Genomic DNA, 27,389 nt, shown 5'->3' with positions numbered 1-27,389 from the left:
TATTCAAAGGGAAGAAGTAGCATAATAAATAAAAATTTAATATAAGACCCATCTAGTCATCACTATCTTCAACAATTATCAATATTTTACCAATTATTTTGCATTCCGTCCTCTATTGTTTCCTAGTTACTCTAAAAGAAATTGCACACATCACATAATTCACCCATGAATACTTTAAGACTGCTAGTTTTTCAAAATGTATTCAAAGAATACATTATCTAATATGAAATCTACTTTTTGGACCACCTTTCAGAGATTTCCTTCCTGGCTTGTTTATTACTGTCAGTAAGTGATTATCTAAGAGAATAGACTGAAATATTGTGAAAACAATCTAGAAGTGCCATTTACCTACCTCTGGCCCAATGGACAGGGTAAAGGTGTTTCCAAAGAGATCCAGTTTTTGCCAGCTGAGACCATTTAGTGCTTACTTGACTGCATCGACATAATTCTTGAGGATTAAGGTAACTGAAAATTGACAGCATTACCTCAGGAGGAAGATGGGTTATACCTGTGGATTGTTCTGACACTTCTGCTTCTGAAATAAAAAGAGAAAAACTTTAACATTCAAGGCTATAAGATCAAATGCAATACAAAATCACACTCATATTTCTGTAAATAAAATTCAGTGCCTAGAGTCCATTCCTTCCTGCTTCCAAGATGTGAAAAGGAAATAACATGGATTACGGGTAACATGGAGATGTTAAGCTTGTTAAGAAACCCGGAGGGTTAAACTATCATGGCCCAAATCACCCTTCATCAGTGGGAGCTACAATAATGAACACAGAGTTGACTTCCTCTTACAAAGGCATCACAGAAAAAACAATACTCACTTTGTAGCATAAAGACACATCATTTGAAAAAGGGACCCAACAGGTTATACAGCTTTAAATCAACAAGTGTAGAGTCGGCCAGATTATGAGATCTCCAAGGCATTTCTAATGACACACACAAATCTCACATTTTCCATTCACACATTCAGACTCCTTCCTGTCTGTATCCTCATGTTCCCACTTTGATTTTCACACTTCATATAAAAGGTCTGTGAAATCGGACTTCTTTAACTTACAGGTGTCCTAACCTATGTAGACTACTTATGAGCCAGCTGAAACACAATGTAAATATTTCTAACACTGGTATATATTTTATCGGGAATCTTTTGTCAGCAACTCTTGTAGAAAGTTATCATTGGATGTCCAATTTCCTATAATGTATTATTTCAGTAGTAATTTTCTGGAAGAAAAATGCAAATGAAGTACAATAATAAAGAATATAAATACAAAACATTCGCTATTAAAGTAGGACAAAGAATTTGACTACCTTGTATATCTGATTTGTCTTCACAAAGAAACTTAAATATAGAAATGCTGTGATCAAATTACTTTAACCTAACCCTTTTTAAATGGCAAATATTTTAAACATAATATAGCTATAATTTGCTTTGAAGGAGTGGAAAATTAAATGTAGTAAGTGTGATGCTTTGAAACCCTATGTTATTATTACAATTAAACTAGACACAACAGGTATTGGCTTGGTGTCTAGAGCACAAGCTGCATTTCTGAGTGTAGTACACAGGCTTTATGGGTTTAATTACAGCTTAACCTACAGAAACATTTTTGTTTCAACATGTATCTCACCTACTTTGTTAAATAAAAACAAGAGAAAAGGACCAATTTCAATGAATTTTAAGCTATTTTAACAGGAATTTCATTTCTATTGTCCACCTATAAAAAGCAAAGGAATTTTTACTAGCCTAAAGATACCAGTTTTCTTTAATAAAAGGCTCACCTTTCAAAGATAAATAAGAATAAAAATTAGGAAGTAGTCTATTAAGGAAAAAAGCAGGCATATTTTATTTGCATTTCTCACCTGTTTTCTCCAATTAACTGTATACAGAAAAACTGTGTCTCCCCTACTCACTCCCCTGTTGATTACTGAATATAAGCTAAGAGAATGACACATGGACAAGGGTGGAGATAAAACTAAAAGTGTAAATGTTTTTAAACACTGACCAAAAAGACAAAGCAGAACAAAAGCAGCCACCATGGTCACTGGAGCTCAGCAAGTTGGATGATACGGCAAAAGTGTTCTGTATATGGATAATTTGTTTGGCCAAAATAATAACAATAATTTTTATTATAATTATTAATGTGTATATGTAAATTCCTTTAAGAAACACTGTATTGCATAAGATGTCAAATTATCACAGGTAACACTAAATTCTAAAACAGAAACTACTGTCTTCAATTAAGTTTATATTTTAATATAAATGGCTCAAATAATTCCTCAAACAAAATCTAAAGTTCGTATCAGCAAGATGCAAATGGCCTTGGAACTAATCATTTGCTATCTAGACATATGAATCCCACCTTTATCTGATTTCTCATCCACAGAATACTTAAAAAATTTCTGTCGTTCCTCAGCTTGATTCCAAAGGCTGAGACCTCTAAGGAGTTCCGCAGTATCCTTCTGAGAGCAGTGTTGTGCAATCACTTTTTTTTTAATATCCTTAAGCTCTTCATAGGTAAAATATTCCATTAACATGGGCTGAAAAACCTAGATTAAACAAAATATTCATAAGGAAAGATGCTTAGTTTTCTTTTACTCTACACCTTTTAATTATTAATGGTCAAGTGTAATATTATGACCACACATTTTAAAGACATAAAAATTTTAATCGTTACCACCAAGTTAATTTATCCAAAACTACAGAGAAGAATATCACCAAAAAGATCCTTCTTTCTATAGCTTCTCTGGCTAATAAGTCAATCCCTAAACAACCTAAAAGCATCAGAACCAGATTTTCCTGTACTGTCAAATGCACTTAGTCATTCTCCTATGGTTAGACAATCAGGTCAGTTAACTGCCTTATGCTACTACAGTAACTGAACTCTACAGAGGGCCTTGACATCTTTTGAGAATAGAACTCAGTGTACTGGAACCCTAAATCAGAGATCTACTGAGACCTTGAACTACACATTATTATCTAGGAGATTCGTTCTCCAAAACCAATGTTTAATTCCAACATCTAATTTATAAAATTAGAATCTTTATAGGTGGAGTCAAGCCTTTTTTTTCTGCTCTTGGTTCCACAGGTATTTTGATGCGCATCACATGTTAAGAAAAACTGCTCCAGTAATTCAGTGCCTTCAATGCTGGTTGCATATTACAATGACTTTGGGAGCCTTTAAAATATACCCATGCCAGTATCTCCCACATTATTTAATTGGTCCAGAAAAGACTTGAAAGTAGGTTTGGCTTTGTTTTTAAATACCAATGTGGTAAAAAAAAAATTAAATTAAATAATAAATAGAATAAAAATCAAATCAGTATTACAACTGGTAAGTTGAGAATCACTGTAATAACTGATTTACAGTTGAACAAGAACCCAGCTCCTCATAAAATAATTTTTCTATTACTTGTCAATATTCATCCCATTTTTTAAATGCCCACTGCTAAAAAAAGAACACTAAAATTTCTATGAACTAACCAGTAAACATTGAAAAGCCTAAAGAATCCTGTAAAGGTTCTCAAAAGACATTAGAATGGCATAAAAACAATTATTAACATTCAATACAGTACAATCTACATAATAAGAAAATAAATATTTGTTGAGTAAATGAATTAAATGCATTCCATGAAAAGCAACATCCTGAGGGAACAAAATTAATGCTTTTATTTCTTGGGTTTTTCTTCATTTCCTTAAATGAACTTAAGGCTTATATTCCTATGTACTATTTTGAAGAATACAAACCAAAGTAAAATTTCAAAAATTCTGTAACTCAAGACCCCTCATTTTGTAATGCAAGGGAGAAAATTATGCTTACCTCCTCTTCCTCTTTCATGTGAGGAAGAAAATCTCTTGTAAAAGCCTCCAATCTCTCTTTTAGCTGTTTTGCATAATTTAATTGCTCATATTCATTCTAGAAATAAAATAAAATTATATTCTATAAAACTTTTGTTTCATTATTTTTGTTGCATCTGATCCTAAGAAGTCAATTTAAAATGCAACATAAAATCTCAGAAAAACAATAGACTGACGAATAGTAAAGTGGTCTCTATACTTTTCTAACTACAAAAGATGTCCTTAAAACATCTTTTAAAGGAAACTTGAATTCCTCAGTAATGCCATCTATTTTAAAATGTCATAAAGTCTAAAAATAGCATGTTCCCAAAATTTCTAGTTGATTTCTAATGTATATTTATGTAATTCATATAATTTCTATGTGTCAGTTTTCTCATTACATCTCTGAGCAGAAGAGCCTAATGAACTATATCATTACAAAATCCATTCAGGGTCATGTAGTGTATCCCCCACTAAACAATTCAGAATACCTGTCACATTACCCTGATAGAGGACCATATACACTTCTAAAGGCAAAGTATCAACATACTTCTAAAAGCAAGGAGCTCACTACCTAAGAACATAAATCACTCTAATTTTGGACAACAGCTAAAAAGTTCTTCATGTGAACTAAGATCACATCTCCCTGTAACTTATCCATTTATATCAGCCCTCTCAGCTTAAAACATGTGGAAAATTTACAAAATAATAAACTTTTTAAATGTGGGAATATTTTAAACCTGCTGAGCCCTCTCTAGTCTCCTCATTTTTGAACTATTTTATTCAATTGCTTCCCAATAGTCCATCCAATGTCCTACTTTCTTAGGATTTCACACATTTTTCCCTAAGCATGCCCAAGTGGTCTCCATTACCACTTATGTGCCAATAATCATCAAATCTGCCTTTCCAAACCAAATTACTCTTCTGCCCTTCAAACCATCTATGCCTCCTCCTGTTACTAAATGCACCCATGAATTACACTAGCAGTTCAAAACCAACCTCTCCAAAATGGATCTTTGTATTCCCCAAGCCTCTCTGATATTCCCAAGAAAGTCATGCTCAATTCTCATTACTTCCTTTCTTTCTCCTTTCTCCCTCCCTTTGTGTGCAAGCACTATATTCTATCAATTTTATGTCCTACATAATTCTCAAGTCTGCTCCCTCCCCTTTATCTCCACTACTCATTACTTTAGTTAGATCTTAATCATTTTATTGAATAGGGAATACAAGAATATGACATAAAGTTTGAAGAGTATGAAGGAATATTCAAAGGCAAATACCCATCTACACAGTACCCTACCCCTACCATGTATTCTTCCTAAGATTACTACAATAATTTTTTTATAGTCAGTTTTTTATAAACTGCCTTCCTGTTTGAGTCTTTTCTTTTCCCTTCAATCCATCCTCTTCCCTGCTGAGAATTAGAACACAAATCTGTAAGTGAAAGGTTTGACAGAGTTGCAACTTAAGTCTATGCTTAACCAAGCACAAAGGGTAAACAAAGAGCAAATTTCAAATGTCCCATAATACACAAATATAAATAGGAAAATTTCTCTATATCATTATACTAAATTATATGCAAAAATATCTTCAATTTTATGCTATACAATTAAAAAGTATTAACCACCACCTATGCATCTTAAAATATGGCAAAAGAAAATACAATAAACATAGCTAAACTCAATTTTAAGACAAAGTTAATAAAATTATAATGTTTATTCATTTTAAACAACAATTTTCTTTCGTTACCAATATCCACATTTAATATAGCTTTCTTTTAAGAATCCAACAAATGTTATCAGGAAGTTAAAAAATTATGATAACTGAAATTTCAACTTACAAAACAACTTTAAAATTTGGGAAGTAGGACTCATTATAAAACTTTAAGGACAGTAATAAAGAGGTACCTGACAAAAATTCTCATCAAACCAATGTCAGCCTCCTTTGAGCCCTCTTCTCAACTGAGCCTCAACCTTGAGCTCTGTCCTTAGCCCACTTAATCTAACTTTAGTAAAAATCATCCTGAGTCAGTTTACCAAAATCTCCCAACCAGTCATACACGACTTCCCTTGACATCTATCCATCCTCAGTATCTTATAACCCTGGTTTACCTTCAGAAACACTCAGTTCTAAATGGGTGTAGCAAGAATCTCCCTAGACTTGATGTTTCCTCTTAGTAATTTTCCTGACCTCCACCATACACTTTGGCTATAAATCCCCACTTGTCCTTGTTATATTCAGAGTTGAGCCCCTCTCTCTGCTACTGAATGCCCCATGCAGTTAGTTGTCCTCTTGAATAAACTCTTCCTTACTGTCTTCAAGTATCAGAACAATTTTTTTTCTTTAATAGAACATCATTTACTATGAAATGATAACATGTTTTTCCCAATGACATAGCAGAAGATGACAAGCTGTGAAAGTTATTACCCATTTTTGCAACTCACCTTAACATTCTTCAGTCCCTTTTCAAAGAGGCTAAGCATCTCAGAGAGTTTATTGTCAGAATGAACATTATAAATGGTCTGGCTGCGTTGTTGAAGCAAACCAATAATGTACTCATTTTCTATCTGCTCGTGCATTTTGAACTCCTTAAAAGTAGCATACAAAGACTGCAGAAGAGCACGGAAATCGTTGTTGTTGGAAAAGTTGGTTTTAGAAAGCTGAAGAAAAATTTTAAAAGAAAGGCATCATAAATATATGTAGATATGCAGCAGCATTCTTATTTAGTTTTACACATAGCAAAATATCTCCCTTACGCCAAGTCAAATAAAGGGACTTTGTAAATTAACAAGTCATGGTGGTACAATAAAAATGCAGCAGGCCAGGAAGTTTATATTCTGAAGGGCTTGATGATACTTTTAGAAAAATGACACACATACCAACAGATCACACAGTTTCTTTACATAAAAAGGATTAGGCCAGATTCCCTCAAAACTTAAAATCCCATTATTCTATACAGACATTTTGAACAGATACTCCACAGAGTTATACGTAAACTTTAAATAGTTGTGTTAGGTTGATAGGTAAGTGTTATTTCTTTGTTCTTTATTCTATTACTTTTACACTGTAAAAAATTCAAAACACTTCTATTAAAATTTGCTTAAACTTAATATCAAAATGAATCTGATCTGTCTGCAAAGTAATTATAAAATATTGAGCTATTAGAATATTATTAGGTAATTCTAAGGGAACAAATTTTTTTTTAAAAAAGAAAATTGGGATAAACACTTAGCAGCTTATATAAGAAATGATGTGCTTTTCTGGGAGGTGGACGCATTGCAACAGTACAATGTAGAAACTTAACACATCAGGGCATGAGAAAGTACACCTGAAGGAAAGATACAAAATCAATGAAAATATAAAGAAATATACACACTGTCAGTATCTTTAATTCTATTCAACAAGATAAGATGACTATTCTGATGTAATTTTGACTTTTTATATTTAATGGCAAATCAAATTCTCATATTTAAAGCATATATATTATCAAGAAACTTGATTCAAGTTAAAGTTCAAAATAATGTTGAAAACCTCCATTACCTCCACTGCCATATTACATCTACCTTCTATTATATCAATTCTAACTTCAAAAGTCATTGTAAAAGGGAAAATCTGATTAGGTTAAAACCAACAGATAATAAACTGAGGGGGAGAAGCTAGTAACACCATTATTTCCTAGACTTGATTTGTCAACTGGATCAGTCTAAGCTCTCTTAATTGCCTGTTCTTGGCAGGAATAGTAGTAGCTCATGACAAAACATCAGAAAAGATGACAAACTCCTAAAGTAAAACTATTCCACTAAACTTTGAACAGAGTTAACTACATATTTTCTGCAAAAGGCAGTATTCATTCAATGTGGAGTCATTTTTAGAAAACCGGACCTATCATCAGATTCTACATACCAGTTTTGCCATTAATGTAGCTGTGTAACACTGGGTCAGTCACTTTTCTCCCTCCCTGTCTTAGTTTCTTCTTGATGTTAAATGAGAATAACAGCACCTGTACTTTACCTTAATAAAAATCCGTATGGTTGCTGTGAGATCAAAATGGTGCTTAATAAATGTTAGCTATCATTATTTTGACATAAAGCATTTATTTTTATAAATGCATACCTTTTTTACCCTCTTCAATTATTTAATGAACAGCTATTATGAGCCAAGCACTGTTTCTGGTAATTAAAATATTTCTATAAACAAAACAGACATCTCATCCTTTACAGAGTTTACATTCTAGTGAAGGAAAATACAAGGAATAGTTACCAAATAAATAAGTAAATTATTCAAAAACAGTGGTTGGCAACTTTTTCTGTAAAGGGCTAGATAGTAAATATTTTAAGTTTTGCAGGGCATACTGTCTGTACTAAATATTTAATCTAGCTGTTGTAACGCAAAACTAGTCATACGAATGAGTGTGGCTGTATTCCAATAAAACTTTATTTATGGACACTGAAATACTGGATTTCATATGATTTTCATATGTCATAAGTATTACTTTGATTTTTTTTTTCCAAGTATTTAAAAATGTAAAAATCATTCCTAGCTCATGAGCCACACCAAAACAGGCAGTACAGATTTAGTTAAACCAATATTGTAGATTTTATCCAGAGAAAAGCCCCCAAGATCACAACAAAATGCTCTAGTGGTTAATTTCAGCAAATACTATCATGTGTCATCTTATTTAAAACAAAAATTTTTTGAGTCTTAGTGGCTAAGAAGTAAATGAAAAGAAAGCACTAATAACAGCTATAAATGTTTTTTAAAAGACAAGGCAAAAAAGGTAAAAAATTCTCTCAAGTGAGTTAAGGAAAATAACATCTCAAAAGACATACAGGAAATTTTGCAAACATTCTAATTAGACTATTAGGAAATCTTTCAAATTTAATGAAGAGCTAACATAAAGCCCAGGTTCATGCTACAGATTGAGAACCAAATTAGATATTCAAAAGGCCTCTACATTATACACAGAGTCAATCCAGCATTGTGGTACTGACTCTAGAGCCAAATTGTTTAGGTGTGTATTTATCTCTGCCAGCAAGTTATTTACTTGCTCTGGACCTGTTTCTTCATCTGTAAAATAAGGCTAATACTATTAAGTACTTCACAGGGTTCTTGTGATGATATAGTAAGTTAATATACTTAACACAGAATATAACATACACAAACCCTATGTTACTTTTATATTTAGCCCAAATAAAACTATCATTTGAAGTCCTTATACTACCCAAGTCAGGTTTTCTACACATGAAAACAGCAAACAGGGACTTCAGGCAAAAAAGATGGTAGAGTAGGAAAGCAAGGTGGAAACCTCTTCCCACATAGACACCAAGGAAGCATCTACAGCAAAAATGACTAACCCTGAAAATGACCTGAAGACTGCAGAACAGACCACTACACTGGGTGAAGAAGAGAAAACCACTGTCTGTACTAAATAATAGAGAAGGATAAAGTGGCAGAGATGCCATTGAGTGGGACCCAAGCCCTTCACCCATCCCAGCCAACAAGAGGGAGGGAGAGAACAGAGCAGGAAGGGGATAAACACTCAGGAACTCTGCACTTCTGGCCCTAGAGATCTGCTCTAGCAACATGAGTACACATTGCACTGGGTTCTGGTGATAAACAAGGCTGGAAACCACAGAGAGTTGGAGCACTCTGGGAGGCTAAGACTCCTGCCACATGTGGAAGACAGGCATGCTCCAGTGGTCCCGCTGAGACCCAACACAGAGGGGGAAGTTTAAAAGATTTACCAGCAGCAAGAAGGGTGCCAGAGGGGTGGGGATTGGACAGAGCTCTCTTTGAAGGATAAGGGCAGGTAGATGATGCTTTCTTAGCCTTCCCTCAGCCCATCTGGTCATGCACAGACAGTAGCCAGCCTCAAAGGTTCTATCCCTCCTGCTGGTGGCTCAGCACTGAGGAGCTTCTCTGTGCACCCTCCTGCCTGTCCCACTAGGCCCAGCAGTGGTCAGAATTTGGTGCCTGGCAGGCAGAGGAAGGCTTTCCCAGCTTCCCTGGTCCTCTCTCAGCCCAACTGGATAGGCACCTGTGGAAGCCAGCTCCAAATGCTCCCTCCTCTGCTGGCAGCTCAGCCCATAGCTGTGTTCCCACACACACCTGCCCCACCCACCCCATCAGCGCAGAGGAGCTGCCATCGCTGCAGGGCAAGGAGAGGGCAACTCCACCCATAATGATCCCTGCAGAAGTGCCAGCTGCATGGCTCACAAAGGGCCTCTACTGACAGAGATCAGCCACTGCCAACAAACAGGCAGCAAGGCGGCCCTGCCCAAAGCCTACCAACAGCAACTGCAGCTCCACTGCAAAGGAGAACCAGGCACAGGTGAGCAAAGAGCTCTGAGCCTCTAGGCACTACAGGATGTCTGTTTCTTCTTCACAAAGGTACTCCTCTCTAAACCAGGAGACATAGCAGATCTATCTAATACACGGGAAGAAACACGGAGCCATGACAAAATGAGGTGGCAGAGGAATATGATCCAAACAAACAAGACACCAGAAAGAAGGCTAAGTGAAATGGAGGTCACCAATCTTCTTGACAAAGATTTCAAAATAACAGTCTTAAATATGTTCACTGATCTGCAACAAAGAGAAGATCTGAAAAGGAGTCACTCAGAGCTGAAGAATACAGTAACTGAAAATGAAAATACAATGGAGGAGATGAATAATAGATTGCTGTAAGTAGAGGAGACAATGAGATAGAAATTAGAGAATAGAAAAACAACAAAGCTGAGGAAGAGAGAAAGAAGAATCTCTGGAATCAAGAAGATGCTAAGAGAGCCGTGTGACAACTCCAAATCAAACAATATTCACTTAACAGGGGTACCAGATGGAGAAGAGAGAGACAAAAGAGTAGAAAGTCTCTTTTTAAAAATAATTGCTGAAAACTTACCAATCTGGGGAGGTAAACAGATACCCAGGTCCTGAAAGCACAGACAGCCCCTAACAAAAGGAACCCCAGGAAGACAATACCAAGACAGGTAATAATTAAAATGACAAAGATGAAGGTTCTGAAAGCAACTACAGAGAGGTAAAAAATTACTTATAAAGGTAACTCCATAAGGCTATCAGCAGATTTCTAAGCAGAAACTTTACAAGCCAGAGGGAATGGCATGAAATACATAATGTATTGAAACAGAAGGAATTTCAACCAGGAATTCTCTACCCAGCAAGGTTATCATTCATAATTAAAGGAGAGATTAAAAGTTTCCCAGATAAATTAAAGTTAAAAGAATTAACCGCCACTAAGCCAGCATTATAGGATTTGTTAAAGAGACTTCTGAAGATGGAAATATTCTTAAACCTACATAATTTTCATCAGTGAAAATAAATCCACAGTAAAGTAGAAGACCAATAACTTACTAAGCAAGTATGAAGTTAAAAAAAAAAAGAAAATCAACTACATACAAAATCAGTCAAAGGATACACAAAAAATGCAAATTACGACATCTAATACATAAAATGTGGGGGAAAAAGAACAACAAGAAAGAAATAATTCAAGACTTTGTTCAAAACAGAGTGATCAACTATAAGACGGTTATATATTTAGGAAAGAATCTAAGAACCTTATGGTAACCACAGACCTAAAATCTGTAATACATATACAGATAACTAAAAAAAATAAAAGAAAAGAAATCCAAGCATAACACTAAGGAAAACCATCAAATAACAAGGGAAGACTATAAGAGAGAAAGAAAGGATCAGAGAGGAACTACAAAATAACCAAAAAATAAAAATAAACAATTAATAAAATGGCCATAAGTACATGCTATCAATAATTATCTTAAATGTAAATGGACTGAATACACCAGTCAAAAGATATAGGGTGGCAGAATGGATAAAGAAACAAGTCCCACCTATATGTGCTGCCTACAAGAGACTCATTTTATCAGCAAAGTTGCAGGATACAAAAATAATACACAGAAATCTGTTGCATTCCTATACACTAACAACTAACTAGCAGCAAACAGAAATCAGGAAAACAACTCCATTTATAATTGCATCAAAAAGAAAAGAATATGTAGGAATAAACCTAACCAATGAGGTGCAAGGTCTGTCCTCTGAAAACTGTAAGACACTCATGAGAGAAATTAAAGACACCAATAACTGGAAATTATCCCATGCTCATGGACCTAAATAATCAATATCATCAAAATGGCATCCTGCCCAAAGCAATTTACAGATTCAATGCAATCCTTATCAAAATACAAACAGCATTTTTCAATCAAATTAGGACAGATAGTTCTAAATTCATATGGAATGACAACAGACCCCAAATAGCCAAAGCAATCCTGAGAAAGAAAAACAAAGCTGGGGAGATTACCCTCCCTGACTTCAAGCTATACTACAAAGCTACAGTAATCAGAACAGTATGATACTGGCACAAGAACAGAACCATACACCAATGGAAAAGAATAGAGAACCCAGATATAAACCCATGCACATATGGTCAATTAGTATATGATAAAGGAGCCATGAATATACAGTGGGGAAAAGACAGTGTGTTCAACAACTGGTGCTGGGAAATCTGGACAGCTCCATGCAAGAGAATGACGCTGGATTACTGTCAAACTCCATACACAAAAGTAAACTCAAAAGATCAAAGATCTTAACGTAAATCATAAAACCATAAAACTCTTAGAAGAAAACATAGGTAAAAATCTCTTGAACATAAGTATGAGCAATTTTTTTCCTGGACACATCTCCTCAGGCAAGGGAAACAAAATCAGAAATGAGCATGGGTCTAAATCAACTAAGAAAGCTTCCATACAGCAAAGGACATCATCAGAACAAAAACGCATCCTACAGTATGGGAGAATATATTCATAAATGATTCATCTGATAAGGGTTATCATCCAAAATATATATAAAGAACTCACATGCCTCAACACCCAAAAAACAAATAACCCAATTAAAATATGGGCAGAGGACTTGAACAGACATTTCTCCAAAGAAATACGGCCAGCCAACAAGCCCATGAAAAGATGCTCCACACTGCTAATCATCAGGAAAATGCAAATCAAAACCACAATGAGGTATCACCTCACAGGAGTTAGGATGGCACTATCCAAAAAGACAAGAAATAACAAATGTTGGCGATGATGTGGACACATAGGAACCCTCCCATGCTGTTGGTGGGAATGTAAATTGTTGCAACCACTGTGGAAAGCAGTATGGAGGTGCCTCAAAAAACTAAAAATAGAAATACCATTTGACCCAGTAATTCCACTTCTAGCAATTTACCCAAAGAAAACAAAATCCCTGATTTAAAGATATATGCACCCCTTTTTATCACCGCATTATTTACAATAGCCAAGTTATGGAAGCAACCTAAGTGTCCATCACTAGATGAATGAATAAAGAAGCAGCAGTACTTATACACAATGGAGTATTATTCATCCATAAAAAGAAAAGGAATCTGCCATTTGCAACAACATGGATGGATCTGGAGGGTATTATGCTAAGTGAAATAAGCCAGGAAGAGAAAAACAAAACCATATGATTTCACCTATTTATGGAATATAAATACAAAGCAAAACAGAAGGAATAAAACAGCTATTGACTCACAGACACAGAGGAATGAATGGTGGTTACCATGGGGGAGAGGTTGGGATGGGTGGGGTGGGTAGGGTGAGGGGGATAAAGGAGCACAAAATTTATCAGAATATAAACTGGTCACAGGGATGGTAGTAGAGCCTGGACCACACACACACACACACACACACACACACACACACACACACACACACACACACACACACACACACACACACACACACACACACACACACACACACACACACCTGTAACATCTATGTTAACAGTAACTGCACTATTTGGGGTGAGGATTTAATAATGTAGGTAACTGCTGAACCACTGTGTTGTATACTTGAAACTAATATAAGATTGTATATCAGTTATACTTCAATAAAAATAACAACCACAAACCGAACATTTAGAAAATGTAAAATAAAAAAAGAGCAACTGTTTTTAAACTGGTACCTAAATTCAGTTCATTTAGCAGTTAAAAGAATAAACAGCATATACAATTTAACTTTTTAAACATCTGCTTATAGGAATCATTTTTGAAAAATCTGTTTGCTTCTACAAAGTTATCCAATGATAAAGATTTGGTTGAGAAAAAAATAAACCCAGACACTAACAATATCCGGGACATACATACTGAGGCCTATGATGTGTTAGGTACTATTCTATGTAGTTTTAGATATTATTAGCAATAACCCTAAGAAGTAGGTATTATAATTCCCTTTTTATAGGTAAAAAACCTGAGGCTCAGAGAAAATAACTTACTCAAAATTATATAACCAACAGACAGCAAAACAGATACAATGTCTAACTCTAAAACCTACCTTCTTTCCACAGGATACAATGCTATTCCCAATCATAAAACTACCCTTTTCAGATTCAACAGAGTAGAGACTCCAAAAGAATGCCTGCTCTAAAACAACAGTTCTCACCAGGGGTCAATTTTGCCCCCCAGGAACTAAGGGCCAAAGTCTGGCAACACTCTTGATTGTCATTGCTGCAGAAGTCCTACTACCATCTAGTGGGTAAAAGTCAGGAATCCTGCTAAACATCGCACAATGCACAGGACAGTCCCCAACAACAAAGAATTACCTGGCCCAAAATGTCAACAGGGCTGTGGCTGAGAAATGCTGCTCTGAAGGAACATGTTTAACCATAACCTTCACTATGAAATACAGCACAACCTACACACACATACCACAAACATTTCAAACAAATTTCAGGGAACGGTATTTCCCTCTCTAACCTGTGATATACTCTAATATTTCTTTTCCCATTTCATTTTTAAAATGCTGTTTCTGACCCACAAAACTGATTTCATGACCCACTAATGGGTCACAGGACACGCTCTGAAAAACATGTTCTACAGTAGGATTTCAAAGTTCCTAAGTGACCTATAAACTTGTATACTTTGATGCCTGGCAAATTCAACAGGATCCTATGTAGAACAAAATACACATAATCAACAAACAGTAACAAGCAGTAACATGGTATCTCCCATATTTTAAAAGAATTAATAACTGACTTTCTATCTGAAATACTCTACAACCTAAAATCTTAGACTGGCATCAAACTGATTTGAAAAACTATTACTTAAAAGACTATGATCAAAATTAGACATGAAAAATAGCAAACAAAATCCCAAACACTATTACCCCAAATGTTTTTACTTTTTGTTTACTCAGCCAGACTTTCATTTAACCAAAGGAGATTTACACTCAATGAAGAAACCTTCGTCACTGGTCAAAATAACTTTACAGATCAAAAAAAAAACAGCTGAAATGTTTTGCATAAAATTATATTATAACTAGTAATAAGCAGCAGAACCAGTAAGGTAATGCAAAAAAAAAAAAAAAACTCATGGGTTTCATATGGGGAAAAAATTCCTAAGATTAAAATTCAGGCTTCCCTAATTATTATGTGAGTGAACTGGTTACTTAGCACTAAGTCTGTTTCCTCACCTTTAAATGACAGATCATACTTGCCTCACAGGGCTCTAATGAGGATTTAAATAACATAAGCATGTAGTAAGAACTCATTTAATTCCCTTTTCCTTCCTCTCCTAGCTATCAATTCAGTATTCTCTCCAATTGACCAATCTTCCTAATACTGGTCAGTAAGTTTTATAGGCATGCAGAGAAATAGGAAACTCATTTTTCATAAAGCTATTGTATGTATAAATTCTTCATAATCCAATTTAAGCTTATTTTCTCCCTAAGGCTTTGGTCATAAAATGTCCTCTCTTTACAAAATAATAAAGTAGATGGCACTTTTAATATCCTTACCAAAAACTGGACACTCCATGAAGCCTCTGCCACTTATGTATTAGTCTGGGAATCTCTGTGCTATGTCCATCCTGACATTCACCAACTTTGTTCTTAGAAATCAGTTCAAAGAGACTACAAGACATATATATACCTTTCTTGGCTTCCACTGTAATGCATCTGGATTTCCATTGTAGCACAAATGTTAGACTGCAAACTCCTTAAGAATAAGGACATCTCACATCTTAAACACAAATTACTACAGGGTCAACTGACAGTAGAAACTCCACTCTCACTGGCAGAATTGTCATTAAGTTTTGAGGATTAGAGAAAAAACAGGAATGGAGTAAACTAGAAAAAGGATGTCATCCAATGCAAACGTTCACTAAAATCATCCTAATTTGGAAGGTCAGTCAGTTAGTAAAAAGATTTCTTAACAGATTTTTGCCAAAAATTTTCAGAAACTACTCTGGTTTCATACGAAAAAATTAAACAAGGAATCGTTATCCTGATCCTTGGGTTTCCACTTGGAATTATCTGCTCATGTAAACTTTGTTTAGCAATTTAGGCCTCCAAGACCCCAGCTATAAAACAGAAATACCCCTGTCTTTACGTACCTCAAAGGACTATTGTTCTGGATAACAATGAAAAACCTAGCCATAAAACCATTTATAAATGTTAAGAAATCCAAGAGAAAAATATTAAATTTGGTATTACATAGCAATACTTAAAATGGCCTACAAATTCAGAATAAATTAGTCTAAGTAAACTAATTTAAAATGATAAATGATTGAGTCAATGCTAGTAAATAAAATGAAATCTAAAATATACTGAACCAGAAAAGTTCAATACTGGAAATAAAACTGACTTTTTTATAATCACTATGCATTCACAATCAACATTTGGAACACAGTGAAATAACTCATTTTATTTTGAATATAAAAAACTAGTTCTCATTTTGTAAAGTTTTACTGTAGGTTGTTTGACTTGGCTATCCCTGGTCTATACAACCAAAAGACAGTGAAGGCAAAACTTGAGATGGCAAATTAATAAAAACAAATAGTCCTTTAAGACTATTCAATCATCACAAAATACTTATTTTTCCATTCTAGCTCCCAAAGGACGTCCTAGGAGAGATTTCCATTAGCCATTAGTATCAAGAAGAAATCTAGATGTTGTATTCCTATGCAGGTTTTTTTTTCCTAAATCACCTTGGTCTCTGATCCACAGTTCAGAATACTGGACTGTTAATCTCCATGATTAATATATACAACAATCTCATTAACCATATCTAATTAATTCAGAATTAGTGATAATTTTGACTTGGCTATGCCAAATTAAAATGTTTTCTTAATTACTGCAAGAGGGAACATTTAACTACTGAGAGAGTCTCATTTGACTAAGGTATTGTTTTTAAAAATGGCACTGTACTTGTACTTTCAAAATTTATTCTAATATTCTCAATCATCAGGTAATGACACACAAATTTAGTGACTGGCTTCTTCACTAAGATTAACTTCTTAGTTTTAAACTTCAAGTTTTTTAAATAAGGCTGGTTAGTCTTGTATGTACAACTAAATACATACAAGCTGGGATTCTTAACTATTTGGGAAGTCACAATTATTTGGAAATCTGATGAAAGCCAAAAACTCCCTAGGAAAATATACACATACACGAAAATTTCCTTAACAATTCAGGTGATCCCCAGACTACCTTTCCCCAGTCTAACCTAGAGAGAAGACCTCAGGTTCCATTAGTCCTCAATAACTTTCCCTTTTCAATTCTGAGAAAGTACAAAAAGCCTTCCCCCTTTTTTCTTACCTGCAACTAAAGGATACTGCCAGGATAACTAAGTTCAAAAGCCAGAGAAGGTTAAAATCACTACAGAAAGCTAATTCAAAAACTCAAGGCTGCACAGCTTAACAAGAAGCTTACCCATTCCTTATGCTTCTGGACAAGTGGTTCTCACCCTTGGCTGAACACTGGACTCACCTAGGGAGCTTTACTTGCTGACTGGGTCCCACCCTCAAAGGGCCTGATTTTTGTGGTTTGGGCATGAGCTTTCAGGGTGATTCTAATGAGCAAGCAAGGTTGAGAATCACTGTCCTACACTGTCCTATTTAAACCTATATCAGGATCAGGTATTTTTCCAATTTTCAAAATGGAGAAAGGGAAAGAATGGTTGTGGGTGCCTTTTAAACTGTTGGTCTTGAGTGTGGCCTAGCCCTGAACACAGGGTATTCTCCAACCACCACTCTGGCCAGTAAAAACTCCTCTTTTCTCTCAACGGTGGTTCTGCTAAATGCAATGTAATTTCTGAAAATTAACAACAGTTGATTTTTGTGATCAAACAATAGTTGTTTAAATGCTTTTTATCTGGTTCATTTCTACAAGAAACATTATTACGCGAAGTTTTCAAGGTATCCCTATGTGGACTTTCCCTAACATAAATGGATAAAAATGTGGAATCTAAACATTGTTTTAAAATCATTTGTAAAAGACCCTTTTTCAACTTATGCTGCATCAATTAAGAGTCCAAACTTCTTCCGAGGCCCCTGCTTTCTGAGCCCAAAGAATTCCAACAAAGAATAGCTGTCTTAAGACGTACATGGAGTAAATGCTCCAGGGCAATAAAAGTTGCAAGGAAAAAGGAAACCACAAATGAAGACTGAAAGTCCTCTAGTTCCTAAACTAAGAAACTGGGTTTCCTCTCAAACCAAACTAGAGACAAAGATGGGGCATAAAATGGGCAGGAGGAGTTGGAAGAAGCTGCCCGTTGGGCTAGGAAGCTAGCTAGAAGCTAGAAGTTGGGAAGGATGGAAGGGGTGTTTGCTGCGGAGAGCCTCGAGGAGCCCCACACAGGCCGCGGGACGGGAGGGGGCAGTGATGACGGGGAAGGCGGGGCGGGGGGCAGCGGCAGAAACGGCCTGCCCCAGGGGGCGGGAAACCCACCGCAGATGGCCCACGCGGGGCCCCGACAGCCGGTCGGGAGCGAAGGGGCCCCTCTCCCCGACGCGGCAGGGGCGGGAGGCGGCCCCGAGGGCGGCGGGTGGCCAGGAGGCGGCGTCGGCGGCGGGCTGAGGGCCGCGTCGCGAGTCCCGAGGGCACCGAATCCCGGCGAAGGTGCGGCGGGGCCAGCGCGGCGCTGACAGCTGCGCAGGCGGCAATTCGCGCGGCACGGCCGCGGGGGGCTGCAGGCGCGGCGCAGGCCAGGCCGCCCGGGAACCTGGCCCGCTCCCCTCTCGGCCCGCGCTGCCCGAGCAAGAGGCTCCCACTCCTTTACCTTGTCGCAGTAGAGCCCCACCAGCTGCTTCATCCGCCAGTGCGGGGCGGTGAAGACGTCCACCTCCTCGGGGAAGGGCGCCATCGCCACTGCCACTGCCTCAGCCTCAGCCTCAGCGGCCGCCGCCTCTCCATAGACACCCTAGCCGCGGGGCAGAGGCGGCGCGCCCCCCTGCGCATGCGCCCGCCCCGTCGGCGCGCGCGCCCGGGCTGCCAGGCCCGCCGGGACGCGAGGACGCGCGGGGCGCCGCCATGCGGTCCCCGAGGCCCACGTGACCGGGCGCGCGGGGGCTCGCGCTTTCACCTACCACTAACGCTCTCCCCATTCCCAGTCTTCTTCACTCGCAGGAAAAAGAAACCAAGCCTATTTCCTGTTTCCCAACATAAAACACATTATCCGAGGTTGGTGTCATTTTATGTGGGCTTCTCGCGGTTGCCGCTACGCCCACCAGGCCTTGAGGCCGAGTAGCCGAGCACAAAGGCCGCGGTGGGGCCGAGAGCTGTGTCTGGGCGCTGCGCAATGACGCCAGGTTCGCCTGGGAGCTGCGCTGTGCGCGACCCGGGTCCTCCCGAGCCGCCCTTGGCCTCGCTGCCACTCGGGGGTGGGGGAAGCATCGACCACCGGCCCCAGCGTCCACCTCCCTGCACGCGGGTCAAAGGCCCCAGCGGCTGGGCGAACCGGGACTGGGGCGCCAAGACCTTGAGACCCACAGGGAAAATGGTGACGTGTGACGGGATCAGGCACTGATGGCCCTCGTCTCAGGGCGGGCGTGGAGCCCGGGTTGGGTCAGGTCGGAGACCACGCATCTTCCATCTCCAGGGAGGAAGAGAAGGAGAGCCACGTGGAATTACGGCGACTCCAAGGAGGGAGAAATGTCTCCTGGGGAGGCGGGAGGCGGGAATGTACCTGAAGCACAGGAACGCCAGGTCAGGGATGTTAGAACTGCCTCGGGCGGTGGGGGAAAGGGTTAATCACAGCCGAGAAGTGCTGAAAAGAACCCTGATACACACCCCTCCATTTTTAAGCGGGGCTCCGGGAGAAAAAAACAAAAGGTCACTGCAGAGAGGGCGGTCAGTCTGTCTCTTCCCTTAAGGCCACCTGGTCCCCTCCCCAGCCATACAGAAGACCTAGGGAGACTGTTACGGGATCCGTTCATCTTGATCAACACTCAACTTCTTGGCTGAAGGAGTAAGGGACACACTGAGAAATGGGAGAAAATAGGGAAAGGTTTTGTTTTGTCTAACTATAAACTGCAGGACGGACAGCAAGAACCAGATGGTCACCCCTTATATCCCTGTTATCTATCACAGTTCCATGACAACATAGGGGTTTGATAAATACTCAGCAAATGATGGAGTAGAAGATAAGAAAGAACCGTGCTGTAGAGTGCATCTGTAATCTTAAGTGCCATTTATTGACAACCAGTGTCGGCAGTAATTAAGAGCACAGACTGGAGAGGAAGGTAGAATCCTAGTTTTGCCAGATACTACATGCAAGACTTCAAGTTCTCTGTGCCTTTTTCCTCATATATAAAATGAGAGTAATACTGCTGTGACCTAAATGCTTGTGTCCCCCCCTCAAATCCATATGTTGAAACCTAACCTCACCTTGCATATGATATTAGGACGCAAACTTGGGAGTGATTAGGATTAGGTGAAGACATGAAGGTGGAGCCCTTATAATTGATTGGTGCCCTTGTAAGAGTCACTAGAGAACTTGCTTAGCTTCTTGCCTTTTGCTATGTGAGGATGTAGAAAAAATTGGCAGTCTGAAACCCTGAAGAGGGCCGTTACCATGCTGGCACCCTGATCTTAGATCTCCAACCTCCAAAACTATGAGAAATAAATTTCAGCTTAAAAGCCACCCAGTCTATGATATTTTTATTATGTCAGCTTGAGCTAAGACAAATACCTCATAGGACTGTTACAAGAATTAAGAGAGTTTATAAATTTGAATTGCTCCTAATAGTACCTGGCACATAGTTAAGTACTGTCTGTAAGCTATTATTAAATAAAACAATTCTATGAGGTGGTTCTGTAGGAATCTTAAATCTTGAAGACAGTCTAGTAATTGCCTAGTATCCCACAAATTAGTAAGTGAATAGTCTGGCCGTATGAGTCTAAGTCCACTAACACCGTACCAGGTGCTGTATTGGTTGTATGGGACACAGAGATGATGGTTTATACATAGTATGTCCTGAACAGGAATAATGCTTCAATAGTGGAATATAGATGTCCTTAATCTCGCTCTCTCATCCTCTCCCTGACTGTTTCTTTTTAAACTCTACTCTCACTAGGGCTTTGTCTCTGTAATTTGTAATAGCCCTCCGAGGACATTTTCTTTTTTTAGCCCTATTTCTTTACTTCCATGTACTTTGCTTGATCCTCAGCCCTTAGGGCGTTGCCTGTCATACAGTTAACACTCAATATTTGTTGAATAAAAAAAGACAGAATGAGGGAAGTTCATAGCCTTCTGCAATTTCCTCATTTTAACTTTTAATATGTCATGTTTTATTTCTCAATACCTGTTTGTGTCTGTGTTGTTCACCAAAATAGCCCTAGAACCAAGCAATTAAATAGGTGTTTAACAAGCAAGAAAGTTCCATCCACACACGGTTTCACTGTAACCCAGAATTTGAAGCTGTGTAGTTAGCTAAACAGTAATAGCAGCCACTTTGGGCCCTGGCCATTTCAGAGAGTTATTTAAGATGACAAAATGAAGGAAAGTGACAAAAACAACTCCTGTGGGTCATTCGTCCCTTGTAAAGCTGCTGATACTAGCTCTATATGCTGAGTAATGTAGCAATTAATCACCTGATAATACCCAGAATAAATGATTTACATTAAACTTTAGCCCCTGGAAATAAACATGGACCAGTGTAGTATCATTATTATAGGTTAGTGCAACTACTGCAAATCAGGAACTTACTAAGGCTAACGTTGTTTAATCACATCTCCATGATTTCTTCTGGTATATGACAGAAATAATTCTAACAGACTATCCAGCTATTGGCTACCACAGAGAAACTGGATAATGCATATGAACAGAGCTATGAAAACCCGCATCGAATAGTACCTGGTGGATTGGTGGTTCCTTCTTTCCCCACTCTATCTCTGAAAAACTGTATATTACAGCAGGAAATAACAAATCATTCCCTGGTGACCTAAAAATATGACACTAGGCCTCTTCACTAGGATCTTCCAAACATAGTTTTGAGGGCTCTGGAAAGGGTGGTCAGGGAAAGTCAATCCTAAGGCATTTAATTTTGTTTGAGTATATGACACAGCAATTTCCCCCATAGGGAGTGAGTTGAGAAAACAAGCAAGGGAAGAATGTTGCTATTGCAAAACAGTTGGAATCCCAGTTCTAACTCAGTACTGGAATTGATCCTCACGGTCATTCAAAGTAGACAAAACAATTGCTTTAGCAGGCTAGGTTGATTTAGGAGTAAAGGTTTTAGAGGGGTTGATGGCATTATTGAAAGAAAAGAAAGCCATTGGGTTGAAATCAATACCAGATGCTATTTTGTTTGCTTTCATTTTTCTTTAGGATGCCTTATATGCAAATAGACTTCAGAAAATGAAATATATATAGGCCTGCAGTTTGCTTCAAACCCTAACTTTTTTTTTAATCTAAATAGTGAATGCTGTTTTCCCATTGGTTTTCACTATATAATTGTAGATGAATTGCTGTGTATATTAGTTTGCTAGGGCTGCCATAACAAAATACCATAGACTGGGTGGCTTAAACAACAGAAATTTACTTTCTCACAGCTCTGAAGGTCAAATTTCAAGGTATCAGCACATTTGATTCTTGAGGTCTCTTTGCTTGACTTGCAGGTGACCACCTTCTCACTGTCTCCTTACACAATGTCTCCTTTGTGCCTGTGTATGTGTGGTGTCTCTCTGAATGTCCTAATCTCCTTTTTGTAAAAGAATACCAGTCACATTGGATTAGGACCCACCATAGCCACCTAAATTTAACTTAATTACCTCTTTAAAAAGATGTATCTCCAAATACAGTCACATTCTGAGATACTAGGATTTAAGACTTCAATATATGAATTGTGTGTGGGGTGACAACATAGGAATTTGGAGGGACACTATGGAAAGAAAGGTTTGTCACAAAGATATAATAAAACCTTTTGCACAATGACAAAAAAACTGGAAACAGTAGATGTCCCTCAGTAGATTACTGGACATTAGATAAATAAATTACAGCACATTCATTCAATAGACAAATATGCATTTGTTAAAAAGCATAAGATCTATATTTGCTGATATGGAATGAAGCCAGTATTTTCTAAGTTAAAAAAAAAACAATGTAGAGAACACTGAGCATATTTAAATACCCCCCTTTGTGTTAAAAAAAAAAGTGTATGTGCCTAGAATAACATAACAAATTTGTAGCCAAGTGTTATGGGACAGTAAGTAGTTACATATCTTTTAAATATGTACTGTTTGGTACAGTTTTAATATTTTACTAAGTCCACTTACAGCTTTTACAGTTATAAAAAGTTGTTAATAAGAATATATTTTTTCTAATTTAGATAATAACTTTTAAATCTTTAAAAATACTATTAAAGGGAAAAAATGTCTGGTTATATATAGTCAGTATCAGTGCTAATTCCAAGTAGTGCCATTTTATGTTTATCCCCAAAGTTAACTCTAATCTGTGTTGTACATCTGCTTGGCTTCTGGGTTCTCTGTTTACATTGCCCATTGGTCCACATCCACCTTTCCCATATGACTGAAAGCATCTTTGAGGATAGGGAGAGTATTTTTAACGGCACTGGAGAAATGGGTATGGTATAATGTTAACTGAAAAAAGTAGAATGAAAATTTTACATACGGTGTAAAAGTTTACAAAAATGCATAAAGAAGATAAAAACTAAATGACACAAAATTGTAACAAGTCTCCCTTGAGTGATAAGAATTATAGGTGATTTCCTCCCTCCTTTTTCTATTCTTTCCAGTGTTTTAAAGGAGCATATTTTACTTTTAATGTCAGAAATACAGAAATGATTGTGTTGCACACAATTTGATGACTGTATTTTATATACATTTTAAAGACGCTAAAAGGAAATATATCAAAATGTTGACAATGACTGTCTTTAAGTGATGGGACTATGGCTAATTTGGGTGAGAGGGGAGCATTTGCCTCAAAAATTCAACAAAAGTTTTCCCCAAATTTTGTAAGTGAAAAACAAAATTGGAGTTTGATTTTGCACTGGAAGATTTCAGTTTAATTAACATCAACCACACTTAGATTCTATAAAGCCAGAGCTACATCCTGTCTCTCTGAGGCCCAGACTACCTCTTAGACATTTTGGATGCTTCCTGTAGCTGTGCCTGAAGATCTCTGCCTTCATCTCCTGCCACATGGTCTCATCCTTCTGACATGGGACTCTACCAACTTGTCACTAGGAAGCCATTCCCCCTGAGTTCTAGCTGGATTCTAGTCCTTAGAACACCAAGCCCCTGTAGCACTTTCTACAGGACACACACAGGACCCTCTTCACCTTGGCTGGGCCACCCTAGCCAGCCAAAGTGCTACCAACTCTTCTAAAATTCCTAGAAGTATGGGGGACATTTTCCTGCACATTGGGAATTTTCCTGTTCACTGGCCTTTTATGCTCACGAGTCTCAGAGTCCCTTCCTGGAACTTTAAGTTCGCATTTTTTAAGTACATGCTTCCCATTCTTGACTAAAATGATGGGGAATGGGATACAGGGGCTACTTTCTGTGCTCTTCTCTCAATATGTGATGCTCTCTTCCCTAAAGGTGACCCACTGATGCCTTGTACATGAGAAAAAGAAATGCTCGGACATACACAAAGGCATAGGATAACAGAAGAGTGGAGAAGAGGAAGAGGTATAAAAGAAAAAGGGATGGACAGGATAGAAATTAAAAGATGAGGAAAAGCTGGCTTGGGGAAAGAGTAATGGAAAGAAAAAAGGTACAGTTAGAAGTAAAGAGAAGAAAGCAGTAAGTAAAATGTTTTCAGGTCTTACTGCATAGACAGTACTAACTTGTCCAAGGTCACAGAGCTAGTTGGTGGAAAATCAGGGATCTAAATCTACATCTTTCTTGTCCTAGAATATGGACTTTACCTTACACTGAAAGACAATTCTCTGTCATTAGTTTGTGTCAACAAACTAAATGACTAATATATGTGCTATTAACCTCTGAACTGGAGACAAAGGAGACTAGGAAGAATTGGGCTACACTATAAACTACACTAAGTGTCCAAATATAGCATAGTCCCATTCCTTAGCTTACCTTTTGAAGACAAATAGTTTAAATAATGCTATAGCCATTCATTACAATAGAGATAATAATGTGTATAATGGTCTAATATTTCTTTGCAAAAGTTCCAGACAGATAAGAGCTTTCCATTTCCTAAACATGTCTGTGTGTCACTTATCTGGTTCTTAATAAATATTGCCAAGTCAACAGCAACTCCTAGATTTCCAATCAAAAGCTCTATTATAGGCTGATCTGCATGGAACAGGATGGTGCAGTATATATGGCCTTAGGGAAAGGTGGCTAGTCTCAAGAACAACTTGATTCAGCTGTTTGCACCATGTAGCAAGGGAAAGTATCACAAGTTTCTGGAACAGAAAGGAACGATAAGCTTCCCGTAAATTGTCAGGCTTACATTCATTGTAATGATGAAATCTGCCAGGTGATTGCTTAATCCCTGCCTATAAAGACTGAAAAATAAAGTATTTAAGGAAGTGTCAGCTCTGTCTCCTTCCTCCTTACCCCTAACATTTTAAAAAAATACTCGTAAACCCAAAACAAGGTACAAAAAGTATCCCATTACATGAGGCAACTTCCAGAAAACTTGAAAATGCTGAGCTATGTAGGTAGAAAGAAACAAGAGTGTCATATATCCTCTGATTCCCATTAACTAATAGCTTAAAAAAAAAACAGCCTGGTTAATACATAAAACAGTGACCTGAGCTCAAATTCCACCTCTAACCTCTACCAACCTACCCATAGGACTTTGGGCAGATCACCTGTCCATTCTGGGGCTTCAGTTTCCTCATCTGTGCAGAGGTGCACAGATAAAGTCTGAGATGCTTTTAAGAGTGATGAAGCATGATAATTAATACATATTAATTAACTTACAACACATGTGAAAGGACTCTTCCAGGCAAGTTCTTACCTTTTATGGGAAATCAGTCATCAACCACCCAAATAAGTCTGTCAAGAATTAGTGGACCTTTAGCCAATCCTTATTCTTTTGTGTGTAACTAGTTTAACTGTGATTAGTTCCATTCCCTTGTCCTAAAATGTTTTTACCAAGGTGATTCATTGGACTACTGCTGATCTTTTTTTTTCTTATGTGCAAGGTTGTAATAAAACATCCACACATGCTTGTAATTGACATATGACATATTTTTAAAAAGTATTTTTAACAGTAGAGAGACAGTAAAGCAAAGTGGATAGGAGTGTGGATCCAGCTTCCTCATCTGTCAAATGGAGGTCTCTACCTCACAAGATGTCTCAAGAATTACATGTTGTATACACCTTGGTAGAAAGTCTGGCATCGGAAGTACTAAATTCTAGCTATTAATTTTACATGTTATGAAGAAATTAGATAAGATGCTCTCTTCTGTCTCCTACAGTTCTCAGTTTCTGGAACCCAAGGAATAGCATCTTGAAGGCTATTTCTTTAGGTTAATACTACAAATTAACTGGAGAAGGGAGGCTCTCGGAGTTACATTTGTCTGTGAGTAACTGAAAACACAAAATGACAGTGGCTGAAACAAGGTAGAAGTTTTCTTTTTCTCACGGTATTAGTTATCTATTGCTGCATAACCAATTACCTCAAAACTTAGTGGCTGAAAACACCTGTTACTTCACAATTTCTGAGAACCAGGAATTCTGGAGTGGCTTAGCTGGATCATTCTAGCTTTGGTTCTCTAATGAGGTTGCAGTCAGACTGGCAGCAGATCTGTAGTAATGTCAAGGCTTAACTGGCACTAAAGTGCTAGAAATCTGAGCTCAAGATCAGGAGATTTAGGTTCCCATCCCAGCTCCATCCACCCATGCTGTGTGACTCAAGGCAGATTTGTTATTTCTTGAATTTCTAGGTCCTCACACATAAACTAGGAGAAACTGTAATATATACCTCACAGTGTTGTGACAATTAACTGAGTTAATAAGTGTAACGGGCTTTACACAATGTCTGGCATAGAAAGAATTCCATGCCATCTTTTAACATTATATACATACATCAAAATAAGAATATCCCGAGATCATCAGACATACCTTGTTACTTTGAAAAGCCAGGCTTAGAAATTATTGGCAATAAAATGCCCAATTTGTATAATTCAAGTAAGCTTCCATTTACCATTCCCAGCCTAAAATATAAAAATCCCTTTTGTTAATAGCATTCTAGAGGAAGTTAAAACTGTATGAATCCATTATCTTTGTGT

At 37.7% G+C, this 27,389-nt stretch overlaps 1 protein-coding gene across 1 annotated transcript in view; it reads right to left on the bottom strand.

Moving 5' to 3' along the window:
• FBXL5 (F-box and leucine rich repeat protein 5) overlaps positions 1-19,134 on the bottom strand; it is a 42,919-nt gene extending 23,785 nt beyond the window's left edge. The window contains exons 1-5 of the mRNA XM_036990616.2: positions 18,941-19,134; positions 6,286-6,501; positions 3,825-3,920; positions 2,367-2,553; positions 353-535 (exon numbers count right to left, since the gene is read on the bottom strand). Coding sequence (XP_036846511.1) covers positions 353-535; positions 2,367-2,553; positions 3,825-3,920; positions 6,286-6,501; positions 18,941-19,024 — 766 coding nt within the window. The 5' untranslated portion in view covers positions 19,025-19,134. The remainder of the gene's footprint in view (positions 1-352; positions 536-2,366; positions 2,554-3,824; positions 3,921-6,285; positions 6,502-18,940) is intronic.
• Between the last annotated feature and the right edge of the window lie 8,255 nt (positions 19,135-27,389).

The sequence above is a fragment of the Manis javanica genome, chromosome 5, assembly GCF_040802235.1.
Source record: "Manis javanica isolate MJ-LG chromosome 5, MJ_LKY, whole genome shotgun sequence".
In the NCBI taxonomy this organism is placed as follows: Eukaryota; Metazoa; Chordata; class Mammalia; order Pholidota; family Manidae; genus Manis; species Manis javanica.
The sequence above is the reverse complement of the archived record's forward strand: the minus strand, read 5'-3'. Positions and strand labels throughout refer to the sequence as shown.